This window comes from Apis mellifera, linkage group LG14 (genome assembly GCF_003254395.2).
Source record: "Apis mellifera strain DH4 linkage group LG14, Amel_HAv3.1, whole genome shotgun sequence".
NCBI lineage: Eukaryota > Metazoa > Arthropoda > Insecta > Hymenoptera > Apidae > Apis > Apis mellifera.
In genome coordinates this window covers 8,097,568-8,120,887 of record NC_037651.1, presented here as the reverse complement: position 1 = coordinate 8,120,887, position 23,320 = coordinate 8,097,568, and the positions used below count along the sequence as shown (strand labels likewise).

The 23,320-nt window shown below is 26.1% G+C and overlaps 5 protein-coding genes and 1 long non-coding RNA gene across 11 annotated transcripts; 3 read left to right on the top strand and 3 right to left on the bottom strand.

The window, feature by feature from the left end:
* The first annotated feature begins 117 nt into the window (after window positions 1–117).
* On the top strand, window positions 118–2,003 carry LOC724339 (phosphatidylinositol N-acetylglucosaminyltransferase subunit Q). Its single transcript, XM_001120160.5, has 5 exons — window positions 118–912; window positions 990–1,270; window positions 1,338–1,530; window positions 1,597–1,711; window positions 1,774–2,003. The coding sequence occupies exons 1-5, from the start codon at window positions 118–120 to the stop codon at window positions 1,962–1,964; spliced, it is 1,575 nt and encodes a 524-aa protein (XP_001120160.2). The 3' UTR covers window positions 1,965–2,003.
* A 45-nt stretch (window positions 2,004–2,048) lies between these two features.
* On the bottom strand, window positions 2,049–2,938 carry LOC100576195 (protein ccsmst1). 5 transcript variants are annotated; one of them, XM_016916074.2, is made up of 3 exons: window positions 2,798–2,938; window positions 2,628–2,698; window positions 2,049–2,412 (listed from the first exon to the last, which is right to left on the bottom strand). In XM_016916074.2, exons 2-3 carry the CDS (start codon window positions 2,693–2,695, stop codon window positions 2,097–2,099), a joined length of 384 nt encoding a protein of 127 aa, XP_016771563.1. In that variant the 5' UTR covers window positions 2,696–2,698; window positions 2,798–2,938; the 3' UTR covers window positions 2,049–2,096. The 5 variants fall into 5 exon arrangements, with proteins under 5 accessions (XP_016771563.1, XP_026300746.1, XP_006565004.1 ...); XM_026444961.1 differs by having other exon boundaries at window positions 2,049–2,379; XM_006564941.3 differs by having other exon boundaries at window positions 2,628–2,734; window positions 2,798–2,931.
* Window positions 2,939–2,978: 40 nt separating this feature from the next.
* Window positions 2,979–4,227, top strand: LOC100576226 (uncharacterized protein C7orf50 homolog). Its single transcript, XM_006564944.3, has 4 exons — window positions 2,979–3,180; window positions 3,319–3,577; window positions 3,650–3,827; window positions 3,925–4,227. Exons 1-4 carry the CDS (start codon window positions 3,099–3,101, stop codon window positions 4,195–4,197), a joined length of 792 nt encoding a protein of 263 aa, XP_006565007.3. The 5' UTR covers window positions 2,979–3,098; the 3' UTR covers window positions 4,198–4,227.
* On the bottom strand, window positions 4,071–5,259 carry LOC410120 (thioredoxin, mitochondrial). The gene is made up of 3 exons (XM_393603.7): window positions 4,920–5,259; window positions 4,732–4,855; window positions 4,071–4,648 (listed from the first exon to the last, which is right to left on the bottom strand). The coding sequence occupies exons 1-3, from the start codon at window positions 5,090–5,092 to the stop codon at window positions 4,535–4,537; spliced, it is 411 nt and encodes a 136-aa protein (XP_393603.1). The 5' UTR covers window positions 5,093–5,259; the 3' UTR covers window positions 4,071–4,534.
* Window positions 5,260–7,427: 2,168 nt separating this feature from the next.
* On the bottom strand, window positions 7,428–13,841 carry LOC102653589. Of its 2 annotated transcripts, XR_003306068.1 has the most exons (6): window positions 13,086–13,841; window positions 12,741–12,983; window positions 11,715–12,031; window positions 10,213–11,197; window positions 9,632–9,992; window positions 7,429–9,494 (listed from the first exon to the last, which is right to left on the bottom strand). It is a non-coding gene; the product is annotated as an uncharacterized LOC102653589 (long non-coding RNA). The 2 variants fall into 2 exon arrangements; XR_003306067.1 differs by lacking the exon at window positions 13,086–13,841 and having other exon boundaries at window positions 7,428–9,494; window positions 12,741–13,076.
* A 2,010-nt stretch (window positions 13,842–15,851) lies between these two features.
* LOC724293 (yellow-x1) lies at window positions 15,852–20,541 on the top strand. The gene has a single exon (XM_006564945.3). The coding sequence runs from the start codon at window positions 16,402–16,404 to the stop codon at window positions 17,695–17,697; it is 1,296 nt and encodes a 431-aa protein (XP_006565008.1). The 5' UTR covers window positions 15,852–16,401; the 3' UTR covers window positions 17,698–20,541.
* Window positions 20,542–23,320: the final 2,779 nt, after the last annotated feature.

Sequence of the window (23,320 nt, the reverse complement as noted above, 5' to 3'; positions counted from 1 at the left end):
AATTACAAATAATTTTTTATGTGTTATATATATGTGTTAATGTAAATTAATGAAAAGTATCTTTTTTTATTTTATTGAACAATATATAATTTATAATTAGTGAAAAAGTTAAATGCTATGATGAAAAGTATATTAATATTTTTACCAAACAGACTTTACAAAGAAAAAGCTGGATATATGTTTGGTAAAGTAGTATATGATGATAGTACGGAAGTTAAAAAATTTTATATCATTGGAGTATGTAAAATAAATAATTTTGAAACAATGAAATATACCAATATAATTGGATATTATTCTGGCACAGAAGAGAAACAAGAACATATAGATAAAAAATATTTAGATTGGCTTGATATATGTTTGAATCCTATATCTTCCAAAGACAATATTTACGATTATATTCTAAAAAGTATTATTCTAAACAATAAAAAAATTTCTATTTTACATTATCATATAGTTATTATAATATATGATCAATTAGTTTTTAAAGAAACAGAATTATTTGCTCAAAAAGCAATATATGGAGATCACTTTTATGAGTTAATGAAAATTATACAAGACAAACAAGTTGAAAAAGAAATACAGAAGAAAGAAAAATATATTTATATAAAAGAAATAATATTTGTATATCATATGTTCTTATATTTTTATCCAATTCTTTTTCTTAATAAAATAACCAATAAATTATTACCAATTTTAAGATATTCTTTTCTTGGCTTACATGTTAATGGATGGTTAGAAAATGCAAAATGGATGTTGATTACTATAATAAAAAACAAAAAGTTCACATTGAAGACTGGTAACTATGTTTTTGCACTGATAATAGATATGTTGCTAGGAATCTCTATATTACAATTATTGTTATATTACTTTGAATATACTTCGCCTTCTCAAATACTTTTGAATAATGCAGAGGTAAATTAAAAATCTACACTAAAAATAATATTAAATTGATGACAAATGTAATATTTTATTATGCAAGTATTTTACAGAAAGTAGTAACCTTCTTAAAAGATTTAATTAATTGGTTAATGGGTGTACCAGCTGGCTTAAAATTAAATCATGCTTTAAATAATATGCTTGGAAAATTTTTTTTATATCACATACATATGTGGTGGACATTTTTAATATTTATGAAACCTGTAATGGATTTCACATTTGAAGTATTAGTACTGTTTGGAAGACTTGGTATTACGTTTCAAATAGCAATAGCAGCTGATCTTCTAGCACTTGTCAGTTTTCATGCATATTGTATTTATGTATATGCAGCAAGGTATTGCAAAATAAGTTATAAATATTCCAAAAATATAGTTTGTATAATAACTTAATTTTTTATTTAGGCTTTTTAATATTCAATTAAAAGGCATTACTGCTTTATTTCGATTATTTTTGGGTAAAAAGAAGAATCCATTAAGAAAAAGAATTGATTCTTGTCAATATCAACCTGATCAACTTTTTGTAGGAACTTTATTATTTACTATTTTATTGTTTCTGATGCCAACAACTTGGGTTTATTATGTAGTTTTTACAATGGTATATAATAATTATTTGAATTTTTATTATATTTATAATTCAATAATTAATAAATTTATTTTATAGTTAAGATTAGCATTAATTAGCTTTGGAGGTTTATTAACAAGAATGAAATTTTATCTTCAAGTTATGCCTGTATATGCTTTTTTTAAATGGTTGTTCCATTCTTATAGTACATGCAGTAAGTAAATTTATTACTAATTTATTATTGAATTATTTATATATCATATGATTATGTTTCAGGTACTGTTAATATTAAAATATATTCACATAGAACTGAAAGACCAATAATATTAATAATGACATTAGTAATAGCATCATGGAATTATACATGGAACAAATGCATACCAGATACAATTATTTATCATCCACCTATAGAATGGAATAAAATAATAAATAATATAATATGGGGTGAATTATTATATCCATTATAATGAATAAATTTTAATTATTTATTTAAAATTCTATTTAATTGGGAAATACATTTTATATTTATGAAATATAAATAATCTATTTCATTTTTATTTTCTAATTTCAGAAATTTATTTTACATTCCTTTATTCCTTTTATTTTCCATATATTTGTCTTAAAATTTCTGGTGGTATATTCCTTATCATAGCTTCATCAATATCATTTTCTTCTCTCAAAACACAAAAATACAGTAAAAAGATAGCAAAACATGTTACTAAAACTGTTTCTTGATATTCTGGAACATTTTTCGTTTTATTTCCAGAAAGAAATTTTGATGCTTTAGATGTTGAAAATTTTATAGGCTTTCTTTTTCTCATATTATCATCTTCAACTTCATCATTTTTAATTGTTTCATTCTTCTTTGAAGTGATACTAAATCTGAAGGTAGAACATATTTGAGGAAAAATATATCTAAAATAATATAGCAATTTTTCTATTAAAATTTCAAAATAAATATAAGTTAATTAATGTAAGTTAATAATAATATAAACATTGAAATAAATGAAATAAAAAGAAAATAAAGAATAAGATAAAAAATAATTTTTTTATTTCTTAATTTTTTCTAACCTTCTACAATAATTTAAAAATATATATGAAAAAAAAACATCATGTAATTAAAAATATACCTTTTTTCTAATAATGTTCTTTTGCTCCTGAATTCTAAGATATTTTCAATCCATTTTATGCGCATCATTTTCTATAAATACTATTAAAAATTATTCAGTTTTAATTTCTAGAAAGAAAGTTCAAATATTATTTCTATCAATTGTTATTAATTAAATATTATATTTATTACTTTTTTTTATTAAATTTATGTTTGTAAAGGACAAATTTCAGGTATTGAAATTTTTATAATTCTTTTTGATATTCTTATATTATTCTATGCTGCGTAATACTTTGTACGAATAAGAGTACGATACTAAACGCAGTTTCGAACGCAGTCATTTTCTTATATTATATTATTTAATCTTTAATAAATATCTTTAATATTTTCTTTTTTTAAAAGATATTAATATATTATAAATATTAAATGTTGCACCATCATAAATTCAAAATTATATTCATATATAAAACATATCATTGATTTATATAATATCATGGGGATCGACAATACATCAAAATTAGAGGTTAAGAGTTTAAAATTGCAAAAGCGAACGAAGAAAATAAATAAATCAGAAGGTAAATAATTAATAAATCTTATTTAAATTTCATTGTGTTATAATTTTACATGTTATAATTTTACATGGTTATGATACAAATTTAATTCAAAATTTTTTATAAAATAAAATTCATTAATTTTTAATTCATTATTTACAGAAATTACAACTGAAACAAATAATATTGATATCTCAGAATATGATATTAATCAAAAGAAAGAAATGAATAACCAAGCAGTAAAACATAAAAAACAAAAGGGAAAAAGAAAAAGATCAAATACCATTAATAATATTAATAATGAAATAATTAAAGAAACAAAAGTAATTGAAACAGAAAAGGATAATTCTATTAAAATGAAAGAAAATCAAGATGAAGAAGAAATAAATAATAAGATAATACCACCAAAAAAGAAAGCAAAGTAAATAATTTCATATTTACATTATTATTTTAATTGTTTTAAATATTAAATTAAAAGTATTTTTGTTCATAGTATACATGTAATAAATGATGTAAATAACATAGAAGAACTTCATAAATGTAATGTAAAAACTCCAAAACAACCTTCTAAGAGACAGATTAAAAGAGAAAAAGCCGAGAAAAAAGAGAATGAAAAAAGAATGGCCAGTAAAACAGAAGCAATGAAAAAAGGACTTAATTATGTTTCAAAAGTACTTATATTTTTCAATAATGTTATTTTTAGGATAATTATAATTAATATTTTTAATAACATAGAATTTTATATTTTTTTTATAACTTTATTTACAGTGGAAATATGCAAGAACCGAATGGAAATTTGAAAAGTTAAGACAAATTTGGTTAATTGAGAATTTGTTAGATGAAATTTCTATACCAAATGACATTTTCCCAACAGTTTTAGAATATTTTGAAGGATGTAAAGGTATGGCTAGAGAACAACTTTTAAAAAAAGGTATGGATGTTATAAGAAAAGTAGAAGAAAATGAAGAAAATAAAAATAAGGTGGAATCTGTTGTTTATCAGAGAGCAAGAAAACTTCTACAAGCTTTACCTACTGAATAATTAGTCTAAAGTTGTATTTAAAAATTATCAATTATTTGATAATTTTTATTGAAATTAAATATTCTTTTTATATATTATTCAATATTGCTTTTTTATTAATGAAATAGATATATTAAATTTTTGTAAATATTTAAATAATTAAATTTATCTGACTATTACATGAAAAATAATTTATTTAACAATTTCCTATGTATATGAAATCTATAAAAATAAGAGATATATGTTATAATTAAAAACTTATATATTGCATTGTACATTTTTTACCATATAATATTATACAAATATTCCAATAACTACAAGTCATTTTATAAGAAAATTACAATTAAAATAGATTACATTATTCTGAATACTTATCTACAAATTGTTTAAGTTTATCTACATCCTGAAGACCAACAATTCTATCTAAAACCTTTCCATCTTTCATTGCAATTAGGACTGGAACGGATCCAACCTATATATAAAATTGACTTTTATTATTTTAAAATAAAAAATATAGAATATATATAGTAATTTTAATTAAAAATAAAAAATAACCTCATAATCCAATGCAAGATCACTATTCTCATCAATATCAACTTTTGCCAATAAAACTTTTCCTTGTTTTTCCGCAATTACAGATTCTATACGAGGAGTAAGCATGCGACAAGGATTGCACCATCTACAAGATAAATTATTCACAATGCATTTAAAATGATCATTTGCTAATTAAAATATATACGTACGTTGCAAAAAAATCAACGATCACTGGTACTTTAGAATTTTTAACACGATTATTAAAATCTTTTGGATCTTGAACTTTGAAAGTTGTTGAGATTGCTTGTTCTTGAGCCGGTGCATTTGCAAAAGCTCTGCTTCCTATAGCAGTGCGTATAACTCTCAAACCAATTCGCAACATTTTAATATTTGATTGATATAGTATTATTATGTGTAATAAATTGTACTATATGTTAATAATTACGAATAAATTCTGAAACGCAATAATAATTTTTCAGTCCTAACCTAATTTCTTGATTGCAAAATATCGTACTAATAGCATTAGGTTAGGTACAGAATAACCAACGTTATATCATAAAAATAAATTCTCTATATCTTTTTTTTTTTATATGCATTTTATTTTCATAAATCAACTGTGAAATTTTCCATTCAACGAATCAATTTATATTATTTTGTCGCATAAATTAATATATAATTATAATAACAAAAATATATAACAAAAATATATTATATTTAGTAAATAAAAATATAATTGATTAATTAAGAATAATATTTTCTTTCTAGTTTTTTCTCTTACAGAAAATTATTAGAAAAAATACATCTTCTTTCTTAACAAGATTGTTTACAAGAAGATACAAATTGTTTATATTATCTAGTTATATATTTACATTATTATTTCTCTAAGGAACGAAATTTTTTTATCTTGTAAGTATCTTCTGACATAGAAGAAAAATATAAAATATTTACGATAATTTTAATTTAAGATAAGGTTTTGTTCTGTTTCATGTTCTTTCTTTCTTTTTAAATGTATAAAAGATTTTAATATTTATGTATTATTATATATTATATATCATAAATTTTGTTACAAATAACATATATTTTTTTCTTAAACATTTTTTATGTTGTTATTTATTTCTTTTAATAAACTATTTTATATGTTATATATCTTGACAATCTGAATCGGTCAATTATTTTATCAATGATTTTTTGTTTCTAAGATCTCGCTTGTCTTAATTATTTAAGCATATTCAATACAATTCATGTATTCGTTTATTTCATTATTTATTAAATATATCATTTAAACATAAATTTGCTAAAAATATTTAAATTTTTAGATATTAAATCATGGATATTTTATTCAAATGTCTTTAAATAATTAAAAATTAAAAAAGGAACTTTGATGATTAAGAGATAATTATTGCAAATTGAAATATTTTTTAAAAAGTTATAATAAATAAAAAAATAAATAATTGTAAATTCAATTTAATACAGTTAATAATGTTTAACAAATTAACTTTTCAATATTAAGGAAATTAAATTTACTTATAAATTTATTCTTTTGTATAGTGTACAATATGTTTTACATATGATAATTATTGAAAATATTTTGTAATATTAATTTCTTTTAGCTTATCACGTATATATAATAATATTAAAATATTCATTACTGTTTTATTCATTTTTGATTAATGATATAATATAATAAAAAATTAATTTTTTTCTGATAAATATAATGTATTGTTTTAATAATTGAATTTCACGTTTAAATTTTTTTATAAGCATAAAATATTAAATAAAATATATATATATTATATATTATTATATATATATATATAAATATTAAATAAAATACAATATATATGAAACTTCGTATATAATATGATATAGGATGATCTTAAATTAAAGTAGCGGCATTTAATAACATTCTATGTTTTTGAATAGCGATTGAATCAAACCTAAACCATATTTTATGCGATTGTAACTGAGTTTTGGATCACAATATATATATATATATATATATATACATTTTATCTTATACAAAGAAATCTCTCTCTATCAATAAATTACTTTATAAAAAGATTTCAAAATGTATATAGATAATTGTATAAAGATAATTAAAATTATTTAAATATTTGGTATTTTATTAAAAATAAAAAAAATACAGTATGTCATTTAAAGAAAATTTAAAAATGATTTTGAAATACTATTTCTATTATTATAATACTATTTCTATTATTTCTAATATACACAATTTCATATTTTATAACTTCTAATAAATTTTTTTATATCTTTAAAAATAATGAGGATAACAAAGATGATTAAAATTATTAGTCTGTCCATTATATATTTCCAGGTTTTTATCAATTCGCTTATCGATCGATTTCGTGTACAATTCTCGTGTATCTTCATTCCAGCGAATTAGATTTTCTTTAATATCTTCTCATCAATTATCTAATATTATTTATGTTTTAATCATATTCTCCAAAAATTATTACCTATAAAATATATGAACATATTATTTTTGAATTTTCTCAATATAAATTAGTTTATAATTTTGAAAGATATCTTAATTATATATATCATATAAGATTTTATTATTGATACTAATAAAAACTAAATTTTTTAAAATTAATTAAAAATAATTTGGATTTTAGATTTTTTATATGCATATTATCGATTGAATTATAAGTAATTTTTATTTGGAAATTATTTTATTAGCAAAAGTTATATTGAATATTTAAATCGGAATTTAGCATCACAAGAGATCGTATAGATTACACAATATTCTTTTATATTATTAATATATTAAATTAGATTGAATTGATTTTCTACCTTTTATTAAAACGTGATTCATTGCGGCAATTTTCTTGTAGTTAGTAAAATGAAAATCTATTATGCAATATGTTTGTTCGTGCTCTTTGACAGGGCATATTTAGTAAAATAATAAATTTTCTCTGTGGAGAAATTTCTATTCATAAGTACAATATGACAAGTAAATAATTGTTATTCTTTTTTATATTGAAACGAAGTCGTTACGCAGTTTCCATTATTTTGTAATTAATTTTAATAATTTGTTGTTTTAACAGATATATTTTCAAAGTGCATTGATGCAGTCTATGATAAAAAAATGAAAGTTTTTTGTCGATTCACTGAATTCTCTATAAACCTATAATTTTCCACTAGATCATGAAAACAGTTTTTAAATCATCGTCCATTTCAAAAAACAAATCAATTAGAAGGAAGAAAAGATTATTAGAATTTATTCAATACTTATATTTTTATGATTTTATATGATTATAAAATGAAGGAAGTTGAAGCGCAAGAAATATAAAGCATCGTTTAATTAAAACGATTTTTCATCAAGTGTAAGACAGATAGTTTTTTTTAAACAACTATGCTCGACTTTTGTCTTCAAGGTCTTGGCTATCTCGATCTTCAAATCGTATTTCTATATGACCATAATATTCCTAGAAAAATGTTTCTGCAAATAGTCTTACACATGTTATTTTGCCAAGTAACATTCACGTTAGTGTGTTTGCTTATTGCGTAAAAGCATCATGCTATTTCCTTATATAGCAATGATGATTGTTACAGCAAAAATTTATATCATGATAATGTGACCTTCTTTAGAATGTATTAAGCCAAGGTGAGACGATTTCTTTTCATTTTTGCTTTTTAGCTGCTGACGATTTTTTTTTTTTTTCAAAATTTAATATATACATGCAATTATTTTTTATCCTATTTTTCTTTTTATTCTCTTTATTATCGAAGTTTGAAAATGAATTATTTAACTTCGCAAATGTAATCGTATAGATTGAAATATTATTATACCGAATTCACATTTCCTTGTCATTTAAAATCGAAATGAAATCTATTGATGAATTGTCAGAAGCAAGGGTCAGGTAGAAAATTCTGCGAAAAGAATAGAACATTGAAGGTATTGAATGGAGAAGCTTGTAATCGTACAGAATAGAAATACTAGGGGATTTAGTTGGAATACTATACACAATGTTAGGGGTAGGTAGAAAAATAAAGGGAGAACCGTTGGTCGTTATGGTAACCGGCGATCTACGATTTCATCTGGCCGACATCATGCTAGTCTAGAATAGGTGACCTACTGATCTCGAGAAAATATGTTCTAGATTCTATATCTCTTACGAATAATTAAAGTTTTCTAATCTTCTATTAATAAAATTCTTTAAGTAACGTTAATTTTGTTAATACGCACATTGATTTCAAGTTTATCTCGTTTCTTCTTAGTTTTAAATCGAAATATTGTTCAATAAAAATTCACCTTTAACAATATGTTCCAATTATTTTATTCCAGCAGTTAAAAATTTATCCCATTTGACGAAAGTTTTACATTCTATAGTTGTATTTAAGAATGAGAATATCGAATTAAAAGAAATTGAAATTAACGATCGATGAAGATTTTTTTAATTTATTTACTGGGCATTTATCCAGCTGTCTCAAAATTAGAATTCACTGAATATTTCCTGTGCGTTACACAATCTCCCACGAAACGTCGTTCAATTTGATTAAACAGTCTGCGTTCCGTGATGGAGCGTGAAAATCTCTGGAAGCATCGAAACCTCTTTTCTTTTTGAGCTTCGAAGCAGTAATGATCCAATCGGAGTTAACACGCTTAACTTTGCTAACGTGTCCATTTATCATATTATCACCAGCTAGTTAGACAGTCTCTCGACTAGTATTTTTGTTATATGACGAGAAAAATGTAAACGTTTCAATAGTTAACTTCTTTTTAAGCGTAAAAAAGTATTACTGAATTCATGTCTATATAGCTTGTAAAAAAAAAAATTTCAAACATAATTTTAGTTTTTATAAGATGAGACTGGGAAGAAAATTAGAAATTATTCATTTAATATATAATTATATATAATATATAATTAACATATAAATTCATTAAAGAAGAACATACCCGCTTATGAAAAACTTCCATACAGAGAGTTAATAGTCGTAATCGTTAATTGAGTGTGAAATAAGTTGAATCGTAAATGAAAACAATTCTACCCGAAGGCGTCATCTGTCCTACTTTTACTTTTTTTCTTCTTCTAGTCTCGTTTGGATAAATCCTTTATAGTTCATGAAGCTAATGATTGACAAGTATAATTGACAATCAAATAAAATTTTGTATCAAATGATTGCCATCATTATTCTCCCTTATAAATATCTCGTCAAATTCGCATCAACAATATTATTGCGAAGCTTTCGCTTCAATTTTCATGCTGTGTGACATCACAACTTGAATTAGAATCAGGAATGTCAGAGAAATTCCTCCGCTGGTCATACGAATCAAAAAAATTATATATTTCTATTATTTCCCAACATTATAAAAATTAGAATAGAAGAATAATTGTAATAAAAATATATACTTAAAAATATATATATATATAAAAATGATATGAAGCATATATTTGAAAATTTAATTCAATCAATTCATGTGATTCATAAGTTGCTTAACATCACTTTTATTATTATTTAAAATTTTCTAATACTAACAATCACTATTTAAAAATCACTCTTTGTTCTCCTGGTTATTGTCATCTTATCATTCTTTTCAGGCTAATAAAATTACGCATCTATGATGCGAAAAAGTAAAGTTGACACGAATTCGAACAAATCTGCTAGCTTTTTTAGTTTTTGCTCGACACTTGGAACACATACGAAAAGCTCAGTGGTTTGAAAATGCCGGAAGCACAATTTTTGCATGTTAGTCTCAGTTCAGTACAAATCGATGCTTTAATCAATGATCAACGATTTCACGGTTTTGAGTGCTTAAAATCAAAGGTAATCCGGTGTGTCTGAAAAGGAAAGTTTGTATGAAAGAGGGAACCTCTAATTCAATTACATAATGAACAAAATGAAGAGATATAATCATTTTACTTACGCAATTAATTTTAATTTTTCATATAAGAAATCTAAATTTTTTTAGATTAGGATAAATGATAAATTACTGACCCACCTTTGATTAAAATTTATGAAATATATTAAATATAATCGTAACGAGCATTATTCTTCTAATTGCCATTTCTATTGGCAAAATATAATGCCTGTACAGTTCGTATAATATCCATTAGAGAAAGATTGGGAACGGTAAAAATGGGATTCTATGATCGAACCGATTCCAATCGAATAAATTTCTTTTCCTTGGTCTTATTGATAGCAACACTATCGTTCTTTCAGCCTGCCTTCCTTTTCATGTTTCTAATCCGTAAACCTAGCTTCTCTTCCTACGTTGATGGGGTTATTTTCATCGTCGACACACAAAGAGAGTGAGCGTAGATTTTAGTAGGCCATTGAGAAACGGATGCGCAGGGCGCGGCCTTTGCCGATATGCTAACTCGCACATTTATGCTCGTTAAATCAGCCTGACTTATTTCCCGGACCACTTCCCATTTCACCCGTTTATGGCTTGCATGTTAGTTATGACAGAATAAGGTCCAACATTTGGATAATTCATGAATTATTATTCATCGTCTTTCACCTTTAATATAAGTGATAATACATTGATAAAGATTTTTATTATCCTATATATATATATATTATTAACATTTATTTCTGATATTTAAATTATATTTAAAATGATTATTAAAGTTATTATATGTATATATGTAATACAAGTTGATTTGTATTTTTCATTTAAGGGCAAGAATGTTTGTTATGGATATAAAAAAATATAAAAAAAATTATAAAATGGAAATTTTCTTATTTCTATTTTGTTTAAGAAACAAGTTGGTGAGTTTTAATAGAGAAATTTTGTTAAGATTTATGGATTTATATTTAATATATATTTAATATATAATATATATACATAATTTGATGCTATCACAAGGGTGAATTGTCTTGAGAATTGTTTTGAGATCATTGAACTTTTAGTTTTGTACAAAAGTTAGAAGTTGGGAATGGAAAAGAATCGTCTTTTGGTGAGGAATGGATGAAGGTGACGATGGGAAAGAAATGTCCAAATAAATGATAGGCTGTCGATTCCAACAACAGATTACCAATAGATGAATTCGACAAATTTCTTGTCATGCGCAGCAAAATTTATCTCTATCGAGCGATTCATCTTCTTCTGTTCATAAATATGATTCCACATTAGTCATCTATACTATTTATGCAATTCACAGTGTTGCAGTTTGATGTAAGTTTATTTCAAGCACGTTATATAACCGCTTTTTTTAGTAAACTTGATTAAAACGTATTTGATTTTTCCATCATATTTTCTTCTTACATTCAAGGAAAGACATTGTTCTATTGATGCAATTCGAAGTGAAAACTCTTTCGACGAAGGTTGATTGTGACCGTGAATACTTCGTGTCTGGAATTATCAAAGAGATGAGTAAAGAGGAAATGAACAAAGAATAAAAGGAATTAACGAATCACGTGTTATATTGTCACAATATAATTCAATGGAAAATCAAAACCGAATTTGTCCAGATAACGTCAATGAAAGTGAAGGAAAAAAATGGGCCATGACATGAATTTTCAGTCGCGAATGAAACTGATGTTTCACAGAGGATGTGAAACTACGTCGACATAAAAGCACGACAAGGCCGTTGATTTTCAAGCCTACAAACATTCGCTGTGATGTAGGTATGTATATTTATTCATGCCAATTTGCAATAGTTTTGCAATTATATAATAATCAAGTTTATTAATCAGTTTCATCATTAATATTGATTTTCCAGAAAATTTTTATTATTTGATTTATTAAAAGTAACCTTAAGATATAAAAATTGCAAAGAAAAAAAAGTTAATAAAATAATACATTAGATTTTAATTCTTGTTTGTAAGATTAATTATCAACTTCAAGAATAAATAAATTATTTAAACTGTTATTGTAAGCAAATGATCAACCAACAAGTATTAATTAAAAGTATTAATTAAAAATTGTTAATATGATGATTTATATCATTTACATAAACCAATATTTATATTATTTTATATGGAAATTCACTGATAATTATAGATGTTATATAATGATTGTTGTGGTGAAAGGTTCACGCGTCAAATTCACGAATACATACTTTAAAATTTAGAATTGCTTGCAGAATTTACAAAAGACTTGTGGTTTTTACGTCGCGAAGGCTACCGAGATACAATATTTACTCTAAAAAGAAGACAGACGTTGGGAAACACGTTGGAAAATAACGATGATTCTTAGCAAGTTTCTACTTCTTATTCGCATTCTTTAGGTATCTCGGTGAACAATTATTATTTCGTAATGTGTTAATCATTCGCTGAATCAGTAAAAATGGAAAAATTTCAGTCTGAAAAAAATAAAGAGAACATTTAATCGAGTTTAAATTCATAATGGCAACGTTTCATTTTACTTATTGAGAAAACCGTTAGATAATAGATAAAATACAAACGCATTGTAATTAGGCTAACAAACAAATTCAATCGTAATATTCGAAGTGGGATTAAAGTAGCGTCAATTAAAGTAACATTCTTGCACGTCCGTTTAATACTTCTAAGCGCTAGAAATGGCGTAGTATCTGCTAGCCAACTGTGACTAAATCGTTTCGATAATATTAATAAGCAATCAATTAGCATAAATCTGTAATTCTAACCTTTCTGTTAGTCTAGTTCTTTGCATGTTAATGTGGTGTGCTAACAGTTGAAACACATTTGATTACTTATGATTATATTTTTCTTTTTGGCCATCACTTCTACATTACTTCCTCATTAACATAAAGAAGATTATGATTAATTTAATTATAATATTAAAGAATTTATAAATTAGGATACTTGATGAAATGAAAATAATCTTATCAACTTAACAAAAGATACTAACAAGTAAATGGGACTATGTTAATTTGAAACATGAAATAAAAAACAAATGTAATTACATAATACTTAGAAAATATTTTTAGTTTTAAATATATAGAGGAAATATAGAGGAAGAATTTTCAAAAATTCAGATTCAGATTCACTAAAATGTTCACGCCAAATAATTACGGATAATTTTGGCTGGGATAGACAATGAAATAAACTGCTAGATCACTAGGCATGATCATTGTTGCAGAAAATACTTAATATCTATATAGTCTGTTAGTAACTCGTGAAAGATATATGATTTATTTTATATGATTACCTGATGAATAAAAACATAATTTAATCTAAAATATAATTCAAATAAGATTATAAGATATATTTTAATAAATAAGATTAAGATATATTTTAATAAAAATATTCGTGACATTGGAACATGAGGAAAATGATTGAAAATGGTTGGAATATAGATATATTACGAATATATAGGAAGGCATATGCGATCTTGAATCGATATAATAATACAATTCTATGATTGTGAAATATTTCTTATGGACAACGATTGATTGATAGCAATCCTCTAATGATCACTCTGATGGATTGGAAAGAATATATGTATATATGTATTATATTATATAATTGAAGAAACGTGGTGAGCATCTTAAAACTCTATAATGGATCAAAACAATGAATAAGAATGATTCTATGGACGTTTGGAAGAATCTTTGATGACTATGATATGAAAATAGTCAACACTATTATAGATATACTACCAATATACACGTTCTTCATTACTGTTATAACATTACGTTACATGTCACACGATCATGAGTCAATAACTATGCTCATCCGTTTACCAATCAATGTTCATCTCTTCTATGGATCATTATTACAGCTAGTTTTATTACATAGTTTTCAAGATTTCTTATTTAATTATAAATCGTATATTGGCAATGGCAGACAATTTTTATTTTTTTGTTTTTCTACGAAAATTTTTATAAATATCTGGATAACTATCAGAATATTATATTTCCCTTTTTAAAAATATGACATCTATTGGTTAATTCGCAAATTCGAATGTAATATTCAAATATCAATCATTAAAAGATTATTTATTTTAAGAAAATTCTTGTTGCATCAAGAATCACAACAATATTTTTTAAAATCATTGTAATTGCATTCATGAAATTGTATTCAAATCTATTCAAGCAAATATAACTAAATCTGTTGGAAAGATGATAAAAAGTAATAGGAAAGATGTAAATCTGTCCTAAAATTAAATGAAAAGTTTTAAAAAATAAATTAAATGTAAAGAAAAGAAATTTTTTTTAAACAATTAGATGGGAATATTATTTTGGATATATGCAGAGTGTATAATATGAAAGTGTATAATAAGAATCAGCATTGGAATGATATAATATAATATAACGATATTGATATAATATAATTAACATTATAATTAAAACTATTATTGGCTGACACTTTTTCTAAAGTGGACAATATGGTTTTTAAAATATATTCATTGTAATTGAAGTGCAAATTTCTCCTATTACTAATCTCTACACATAAACATTTCTTTATAATGAATGTTCTACGATAGCGTTGCCTTTCGATCATGTTTCTTTATCAAGAAAGAAAACGAATTCAACGAAATTCTGAATAACGTAATTGTCCAAGGGAGAAGTACGAAGAAGCGACTGTTGAATCGATTTTTCGGGATCATCTTAGGCAATATAAAACGTAACACAACAGTCTTTTCTAAGCTCACCCTTTTCAACGTTTCCCTTTCAAATGGATCCGGCCTTACAACACCGGTCTCAGTACCATTTCAGTCAACCGTCTTTCGTTTAACCTAACAATGAACATACGCAGAAAAAAAAAATAGAATTCTAAGAAGAATATTAATCTAATCACCAGTTGAAAATTAATCGAGAATCACTGCTAATTTAGTCATCTTTTTTACAATAAATCATAATGAAAAATGAAACAAAGGAAACAAATGATTATGAACGTGATAATATTTTCAAGAGATTTATAAAAAGTAAGTAAAACTTTTCTAGTTTACCCATGGAATACTATTGCAATATTACTTTTACATATTTCTAAATTTCATAAATTTTTGAATCAATAATCACCTTTTTTTTTTAACAAAGATATAATTCAATATTCTAGAATAAAAAGAAAATAGTGTAAAAAAAAATTCTCTAAAAACGAATACAAGAATAGTTTATAACTATATAAAATTCGCTAAATCGTTTTGATCAAAGTTGGAAAGTAAATAAAATTAAACGAAGCGAATATCGTTCATCGACAATGAAGAATATAATTTCAAATAACAATGTTAATTTATATTTCCATGATGCATCATCGGTTAAATAATAAAGCTACGTTTCGCTTGGAAATTAAATAGTGGGGATACCTTGTTCCTGTTGCACATACAATATCCAAATGCATCCACATACGATCACACGTATAGCGTGTACACTTGCACACATGATCATAGTGTGTTAATACACGTCGTCTGGTGGGGAGACGACGCCTCTCTAAGCGACGCTCCGCGTCTTCGTCAGTCAAACCGCGATCGTCTCCGCGTAATAGGCTTGTTGGGATCACCTCAAGGTGAATGGATGGTTAGTGGATAGTGTTGATCGGTTAACTTGACAAAAACAGACCAGCCAACACAGTTGGCACGTGCGAAATATTCGTTACGCCGGTCGACTCGAGAATAGAACTTTCTTCCTCTCCCTGGCGACATTTACCGGGCTTACGAACACTCTTATTCCGGATATCAGTTTTCAACTGGATCGTTGTTAAGTCTTCGCCTCTTCCTGCCACGTGATCAGGCTAAGAACAGTGAGTTAAGACATCGTGTTAAAGGAATACGTATACAGTGGCGGAAATACAGTGTAGAAAATGAAGATTGTTGTACTCTTAGTCACTCTCGTCGCAGTGGCAAAGTGTCACGAACCATTCCGGGTAGTCTTTCAATGGAACACGATCGACGTAATGTGGCCATCGGAAGAGAATAAAGAGTATGCGATCAGCCACAATGATTACGTTCCAGCCAATAATTTCATAGCAGGTATTAAATTTTGGAAGGGTAAAATGTACTTGACGATACCAAGATGGAAAGATGGAGTACCTGTAACTCTCGGAGTCACTTCTGCTAAACCGGTGAATCATATTACCGCTCCTAAACTGGAAGCTTTCCCCAGTTGGGAGATGCAGAAAATTGGAGACTGTAGTGCGTTTCAGATGGTCCAAAGTATGGAGATCGATCCCATAGGGCGTATGTGGGTACTAGATTCTGGCAAGATGTCACCTCTTTCTTTAGAAGTAAAGACCACTTGTCCGCCGAGATTAGTAATCCTGGATCTCGAGAAGAACGGTGAGGTTTTACGAATTTACGAATTCCCTGCGAACGTAGCTCGTCATGGCACAGCACATTTAAATGATATTGTCTTGGATCACGAGGACGGTGGTATGGCATATATTACAGACAGTGATCGCAACGATCCTGGTATAATTGTTTATTCTTTGAGGAACAATACCTCGTGGAAAGTTAGACACGATTCTATGAAAGCTAAACACGAAGCAATTAAATTCATGATTTCCAAAACTCCCATCAATATACCTGTACCTGTCGATGGGATTGCTTTGTCTCCTGCAAGCAGTAACGACAGACAAATATATTACTCACCATTATCCTCTTTCCATCTTTATTCTATACCAACTTCAGTGCTGAAGAACAATGCAAGCAATGTGGACAGTTACGTTAAAGAACTAGGAAGAAAAAATTCTCAAACTGATGGGATGATGATGTCAGCCAAAGGAGTGTTATACTTTGGGCTGTTGGCCGACGATGCTGTAGCTATGTGGGATACTAAACAGTCCATCTCGTTCACTACTGGCCAGAGAGTGATCTCGAGAGATCATGAAAGGATGCAATGGCCAGATACATTTGCGTTCGACGAGGATGGTAACTTTTATTGCGTTACCAATTCTTTGCAAAATATATTGGAGAATCGGGTCAACGTTAGCATACCAAATTATCGAGTAGTCAGATCAGAAACTGGAGTTAAAAGTTACCAATATTTGGAGGACGGAACCGCGCCGGAACAGCCGGAGATTCCCACTTCAGCTGCAAACAGGATTAGTCTCGCCGTTACTACCGGATTAACCATTCTGTTGGCTTTCGTCGTGCAGTAATTTTTCTTTCTCTTTTGTTCCCTTGTTCTCTTTTCTTTCTTCGGATATGCTCGGACATATTAAAGACATTTTATCTTTTTCGAAATGCAAAATTACAGGTAATACGATGAACCGTCCAAATTTTGCTGGCCTTGAACATTTATAGTACATTTATAAATTGTAAACGTGTACATGATTGTGATATGAAATGGTGAGAAAAGAAACCAAGTAAAATTACTTGATCATTTGAGATCACTAATTATTAATTTTTCTATTTCTTTACCATATTTCCACTTTAATTCCATAAATATTATTTTTATAATAATATGATACTACACTATTCCAGGAAAATTGTTAAACTTTTATTAATATAATTTTCACGATAAAAGAAATGATCTTGAATGGTTAATTAATTTCGATTGCAATAAAAATTTTAATTCACATGTTATTATATAAAAAAGTTTGTAGATCTATGATGTTCAAACAAAGATGAAAAATCCTGCCAAAGAGTAATTCGATCAAGATTATCATCGAGTAACAATTTGAAGTAAAATAGTAAAATAATAAATTTCTCGAGAAGCAAAAGCATCTTTGTTCAATGTCATTTTCACAATCGCAATTGCTGTGTTCAAGATTTTCATCGAAATGGACCGAGAGCAAAATTGATCTCCTGCAGTTCATCGCTATTATTACGAATAAGTATTTCTACATGGTCTTTATTGTGAACAGTAATGTATCTATTTTTCTTTACAATCTCAACAATGGCTCGATTCTTATTTTCATACATTCTATAACAATATTATTGATGATAAAAAAGAAAAGGAAAAAAATATTTTGTTAGATTTTTCAAAATCAAATAAAGTTTTACAATAGTAATGTTTCTTATACAGAGAAAAAAAAAATATTAATTAGAGAAATCTAATACTTTGGAATGAAAATAGTTTTATTGTAAATATATTATATATATTGGTAATTTCATAAATATTCATTTTTTTGTTCGCGTTCAATAAGATCACTTAATTGAATTGCTGAACGTTATATCGTAATAAAAAAAATTATATTTTTTACACAGAAATTTTCGCTGTAATGCCATCATAATTCATATTTAATTGACCCTTAACATTGTCAATGACGAATATTAAATCTGTCAATCAAATTAAAACGCTTGCAGTCCGATTGCATGACTTTGCAAGAGAAATTAAATAAAAATTGTGCTTCTAGGATACATGTATGAGATTGAAAAGAAGATATTTATTAAGAACGCGATGAAAGTTGATTATCAATGAAAATTCTGCTCATTTGGAAGTTTGTCAAAATGGCTTGGAAAAAAAAAAAAGAAAACGAAATGTTAACGAGCATAAATTTTATGGTATCAAAAGACAGAAACGACAACTCGGGAACAAATAGAAGGCAACGATAATGAATGACATTGATTTTATTACCTGGAGAAATTGATCCTCTGTAACGCGATACCGGCAACATTCCATTCCTTGACTTTTCATTTGTCTCAAAGCCATTGTGATTTTTAATACGGCACGCGTTACTTATAAATTCCTATTGAAACAATAGAGAATAGTTTCTAATTTTTGAAATAAACAGTTAATAATCTATATTGCTTGAAGTAATCAGAATATACGTATAAATTTATTCTTAAGGAGAGAAATTTTAATTATTTTGATCCTTTAATTACTTCAGCCAATATATGAGAATACAAGCTTTTATCATATTATTTTATCGTGTCATATATTAGATGACATATATGGATTCCAGAGGATTCATTTCTGAGAAAATAGTCATTTATTATCACTCTATTAGTTTAAGATACGATAATAATTATTATTAATTATACATATATATATATATATTTGTTATTTAAACTATGACATAATCATTCTATTTGGAACAAAAATTACGTACAATAAATCTTGTACGGTCTTATGTGAATACAAAATATGTATTTATCGTTTCGTTCGTTCCCTTTTTTTAAGTTAACTGAAGAGGGAAAAAAAGAAGGAGAAAGAATAATGAATTTATAGTACCTTAGTCTCGAACAATAAATACGTATATATTATATGTATATAATATATATATATATACTTATACATATATATATATATATATATATATATATACATATATGTATGTTTGATGTATAATCAGTGTGTACATTATACATGTAACACGTACGAATAGCTTTAATACATATGGCCTTATTTGCGACGATGAATTGAAGCTGTATACTACGTTGAAAAATAATCGTTTGTCTGAAATCATTGGTATACGCAATTTTCCACAATTTATTGCTTGCAATTATTAATTCTTTTCATGCCTTCGGTCTTAACATCTTTGGAAATTCACGTCGATTTTTTGTATAGAAATATCGTGCATATCTTTATCTATAATATAAGTCAACAAACATTGATAAAACAGAATTGTCGAATCGTGTAAATACTACTTACTGTACTGATCACGAATTTCGAACCATCATCTTCATTGTTATATTTTAAGTATAAAACTAAAAAAATATAAAAATAAATATAAACAATGTATACTTATATTTAATATTAATATTATATGTAATATTTAAACATTATTCTATTTATAAACTCTATAAAATTTTAATCAAAATTTCTTGAATTTTCACAAAATAATATATTATCAAGAGGATGACTCTCAAACTTTTGTTCAGTAGCGTAGAGCTATCACGTTTAAAGGCAGGCTATTAAACACGTACAGCGCCAGTGTGAAATGAATCTTTCATATAGCACAGTACGTGATTAGAATCTGCATTTTCATGCGCATTTGTTAATTGAAAAAGAAAACATGCAACCTATCAGAAAGTTCCATCAATTCCAAGTCCAATGATTGTTCGAAAAAAAGAAACTACGTATAAAGATGTTCAACAACAGAGCATCGTGGTAATCTCGCTTTCAACCTCTCTTCCCACAATTGTCTCTTCTTTCAGCACGCAGCGTCCCAGTTTTGCAGCAAAGTAAGCCGCACGCACATTATTACGCGTCACAAACGAAGCCAGGACTTAGCCCTGAACCACAAGTCAACGAACGCTAGGGAGAGGCTCTGAAGATTACAAAACTGTGCCGAGAACATTCATTGCACCTGAAATTAATCGCTTCAATCTGCGAATCATCGGAAACTACCTGTTACTTTTAGCTCTTTTGTTTCGAACATATTTATTTTTTCATAATCCAATTTCATTATTGATTATTATATAATATTATTTTTTCTGAAACAAAGAGAAAAAAAAAATCTGAGATTATTTGGAAAATTTTTGTGTGATATCGGTACGAGTAATATTTATGTTTTCTAAATTTAATTTTGTAAAAGAGAGGTTGAAAGTAATAAAAAAAAAAATATTTGAATGTATCTTTAGAATGAGTTATAAATTCAATGTAAAAAAAAAAAAAAATGAGTGTGTAGCCTTCAAAATGAGTTTCAATATTCATTTGCGCTTACAACAAATGATGTTATTAGGTTGGAAAGAAAGTTCTTCTTTTTGTTATTTTGATTTTAAATGCTTTATTTTCGATTAAGTTGATGTTAAATTACATTGACTTTATATATAATTTTAAAGATATTTTTCGCTTTGTGAAAAATGTGATTTTAAGTTTATTTTCAAATTAATTTTTCTGATTTCTTAGGATGTTGAAAACATAACAAGAAGCAGATTCGAACAATTTTCCTATTCAAACTAGATTGGAAAACTACCGGGATATCAACGAGTTTGGTCCTAGGACTACTAACGAATGTTGCATAATGGTGATTTAAAAAATTTCGAAATAGTTACTTGAGAAACTTGAAGACAATGAACGCAAGAAATGCTTCAAATCCCAGAGAAATACTGAAACGAGTTTGTCGCCTCCAAGATTTCAGAATTTTATTCAACCGGAATAACAAAACTTGTTTCTCGTTTGCCAAAAGTTCATTGATTGCAATGGTCTTTATTTTGATTAATAAAGTTTTGTTTGAGCCGAGATATGTGCATTTGAATTTAATAGTTAAAAACCGCAAGAACTTTCTTTCCAATCTAATACTATGAAAAGAAATTATTAAATATAAATTTCTATTTCCTCATCGCGGTTAATTAAGTGCTAATTGAAAAATTCAAGAAGACCAGTCGAAAATTTAATTAAAATTAAATTATCATGCATTATATCGTGTCGATTATACATTCCCTTTATATGTGTTATAATTAAATCGTCAAATTGAATTAGACGATTTTAAGCGACTGAAACGAATATTGAAAACTTAAGAATGATTGTATATTTGATCAAATGATCAAGGAATTCAAACAAACATTGTTTGTTTGAAAATCTAAGTTTATAAAATATATTTGACAGGGCTATACACTTATCATGATTTTGTTTTTTAAACAAATAATTGACATTTAAGAAAATTAAAATAATATTGCAAATTATTATAAAATATCTGTTAATAATTATTAAGGTTTTAATAGTCGACCAATCTTTTAATATTCTAGTCAAGAGCAGCCTTTATGGTGCTTTTTGACAATAAAAATGAGCGTCGACAATACTCGGCAAAGTATTCTATCGTAACAGTAGATTTGTAAGTGCTTTCTATTATGAGAGGCTGGTTGAGATTTCGTTTCGTTTCGTTGAGAGTCTCGCTCAGTTGAATTCGATTACAGCTAACTTTCAGGTTGGAACATTTTATATGATTGTAAAATTATTTCCTGTTTACTTCATTAAATCACATTTAAATCTATAAATTTGAATTTCACATTAGATAATACAATTGATACGATCTTATTCATAATAATATTCAGATTATATTGATCTTTATGAAACGAAACGGAATCGAACAGAAATACCATGAAAATTAATATATTTTCTGTAGTAGTTAATTGTAGAGTGTTCTTTAATAAATGATACAAATATTAATTCTTGAAAACAAAATAGTAAATGCAAAATAAAATTAATTTTAGCAAATTTTTGTTTTTGAAAAAAATGCATAAAATGCGTGTAATTTATAGCAGAAAATGCTATTTTTGTGAATGAGAACAATAATTAATTCAAGTCACAAAATCTCGTGAAAAATATGTACAGTGAAAATGAATTTGATTTTTTACGTAAAATCAATTGTTTTTTATGGAACACTCTGTACAATATGTAGTATATAAAAAATATACCGCTTCTCATATCAAAATTATTTTAATTTGTGTATTAGAAGAGTGTAATTATTGTGTATGTTTAGTGTTATGTAAATTATGTTTTAATAAAGAGATAGATCTTATTTTTGCATTTTTTATTCAATTATCATGCGAAAGATTAATTCTACATTATGTAATTTCATTGATAAACATTTCATTATATGTTTGTTAATTCTTCTTTTAATAATGTTTATAAATTTTATTTTTAATAGAAGTTGAGTTTTGATTAAATAACTTAATTAATTAATAAGTTAATTCAAGACGAAGCATTGTATAAAATTATTAAAGAACTATTTGATATTAAAAATAAAAAATTATTAATGAAATTATAATGTATAAATTTTTCAATATATAAATCATGTTATATTACATGTAATATTATTTTATCTACTAATTTAATTTTTATCTGATATAGAAATGAAATATATATATATATATTTTTTATTCGTTAAAAAC

What these genes read in the sequence shown, in the direction of transcription:
- LOC410120 (XM_393603.7), bottom strand. Translation starts at nt 5,092, where the DNA reads ATGTTGCGAATTGGTTTGAGAGTTATACGCACTGCTATAGGAAGCAGA. An exon ending in ATCGTTGATTTTTTTGCAAC is followed by an intron (nt 4,856 to 4,919) that starts GTACGTATATAT and finishes TTTATCTTGTAG; the next exon opens with ATGGTGCAATCCTTGTCGCA. An exon ending in ATCTTGCATTGGATTATGAG is followed by an intron (nt 4,649 to 4,731) that starts GTTATTTTTTAT and finishes TTTTATATATAG; the next exon opens with GTTGGATCCGTTCCAGTCCT.
- LOC724339 (XM_001120160.5), top strand. Translation starts at nt 118, where the DNA reads ATGATGAAAAGTATATTAATATTTTTACCAAACAGACTTTACAAAGAA. An exon ending in ATTATGTAGTTTTTACAATG is followed by an intron (nt 1,531 to 1,596) that starts GTATATAATAAT and finishes TTTATTTTATAG; the next exon opens with TTAAGATTAGCATTAATTAG. An exon ending in CCATTCTTATAGTACATGCA is followed by an intron (nt 1,712 to 1,773) that starts GTAAGTAAATTT and finishes ATTATGTTTCAG; the next exon opens with GTACTGTTAATATTAAAATA.
- LOC724293 (XM_006564945.3), top strand. Translation starts at nt 16,402, where the DNA reads ATGAAGATTGTTGTACTCTTAGTCACTCTCGTCGCAGTGGCAAAGTGT.
- LOC100576195 (XM_016916074.2), bottom strand. Translation starts at nt 2,695, where the DNA reads ATGATGCGCATAAAATGGATTGAAAATATCTTAGAATTCAGGAGCAAA. An exon ending in AGAACATTATTAGAAAAAAG is followed by an intron (nt 2,413 to 2,627) that starts GTATATTTTTAA and finishes ATATTATTTTAG; the next exon opens with ATATATTTTTCCTCAAATAT.
- LOC100576226 (XM_006564944.3), top strand. Translation starts at nt 3,099, where the DNA reads ATGGGGATCGACAATACATCAAAATTAGAGGTTAAGAGTTTAAAATTG. An exon ending in GAAAATAAATAAATCAGAAG is followed by an intron (nt 3,181 to 3,318) that starts GTAAATAATTAA and finishes CATTATTTACAG; the next exon opens with AAATTACAACTGAAACAAAT. An exon ending in CCACCAAAAAAGAAAGCAAA is followed by an intron (nt 3,578 to 3,649) that starts GTAAATAATTTC and finishes TTTTGTTCATAG; the next exon opens with TATACATGTAATAAATGATG.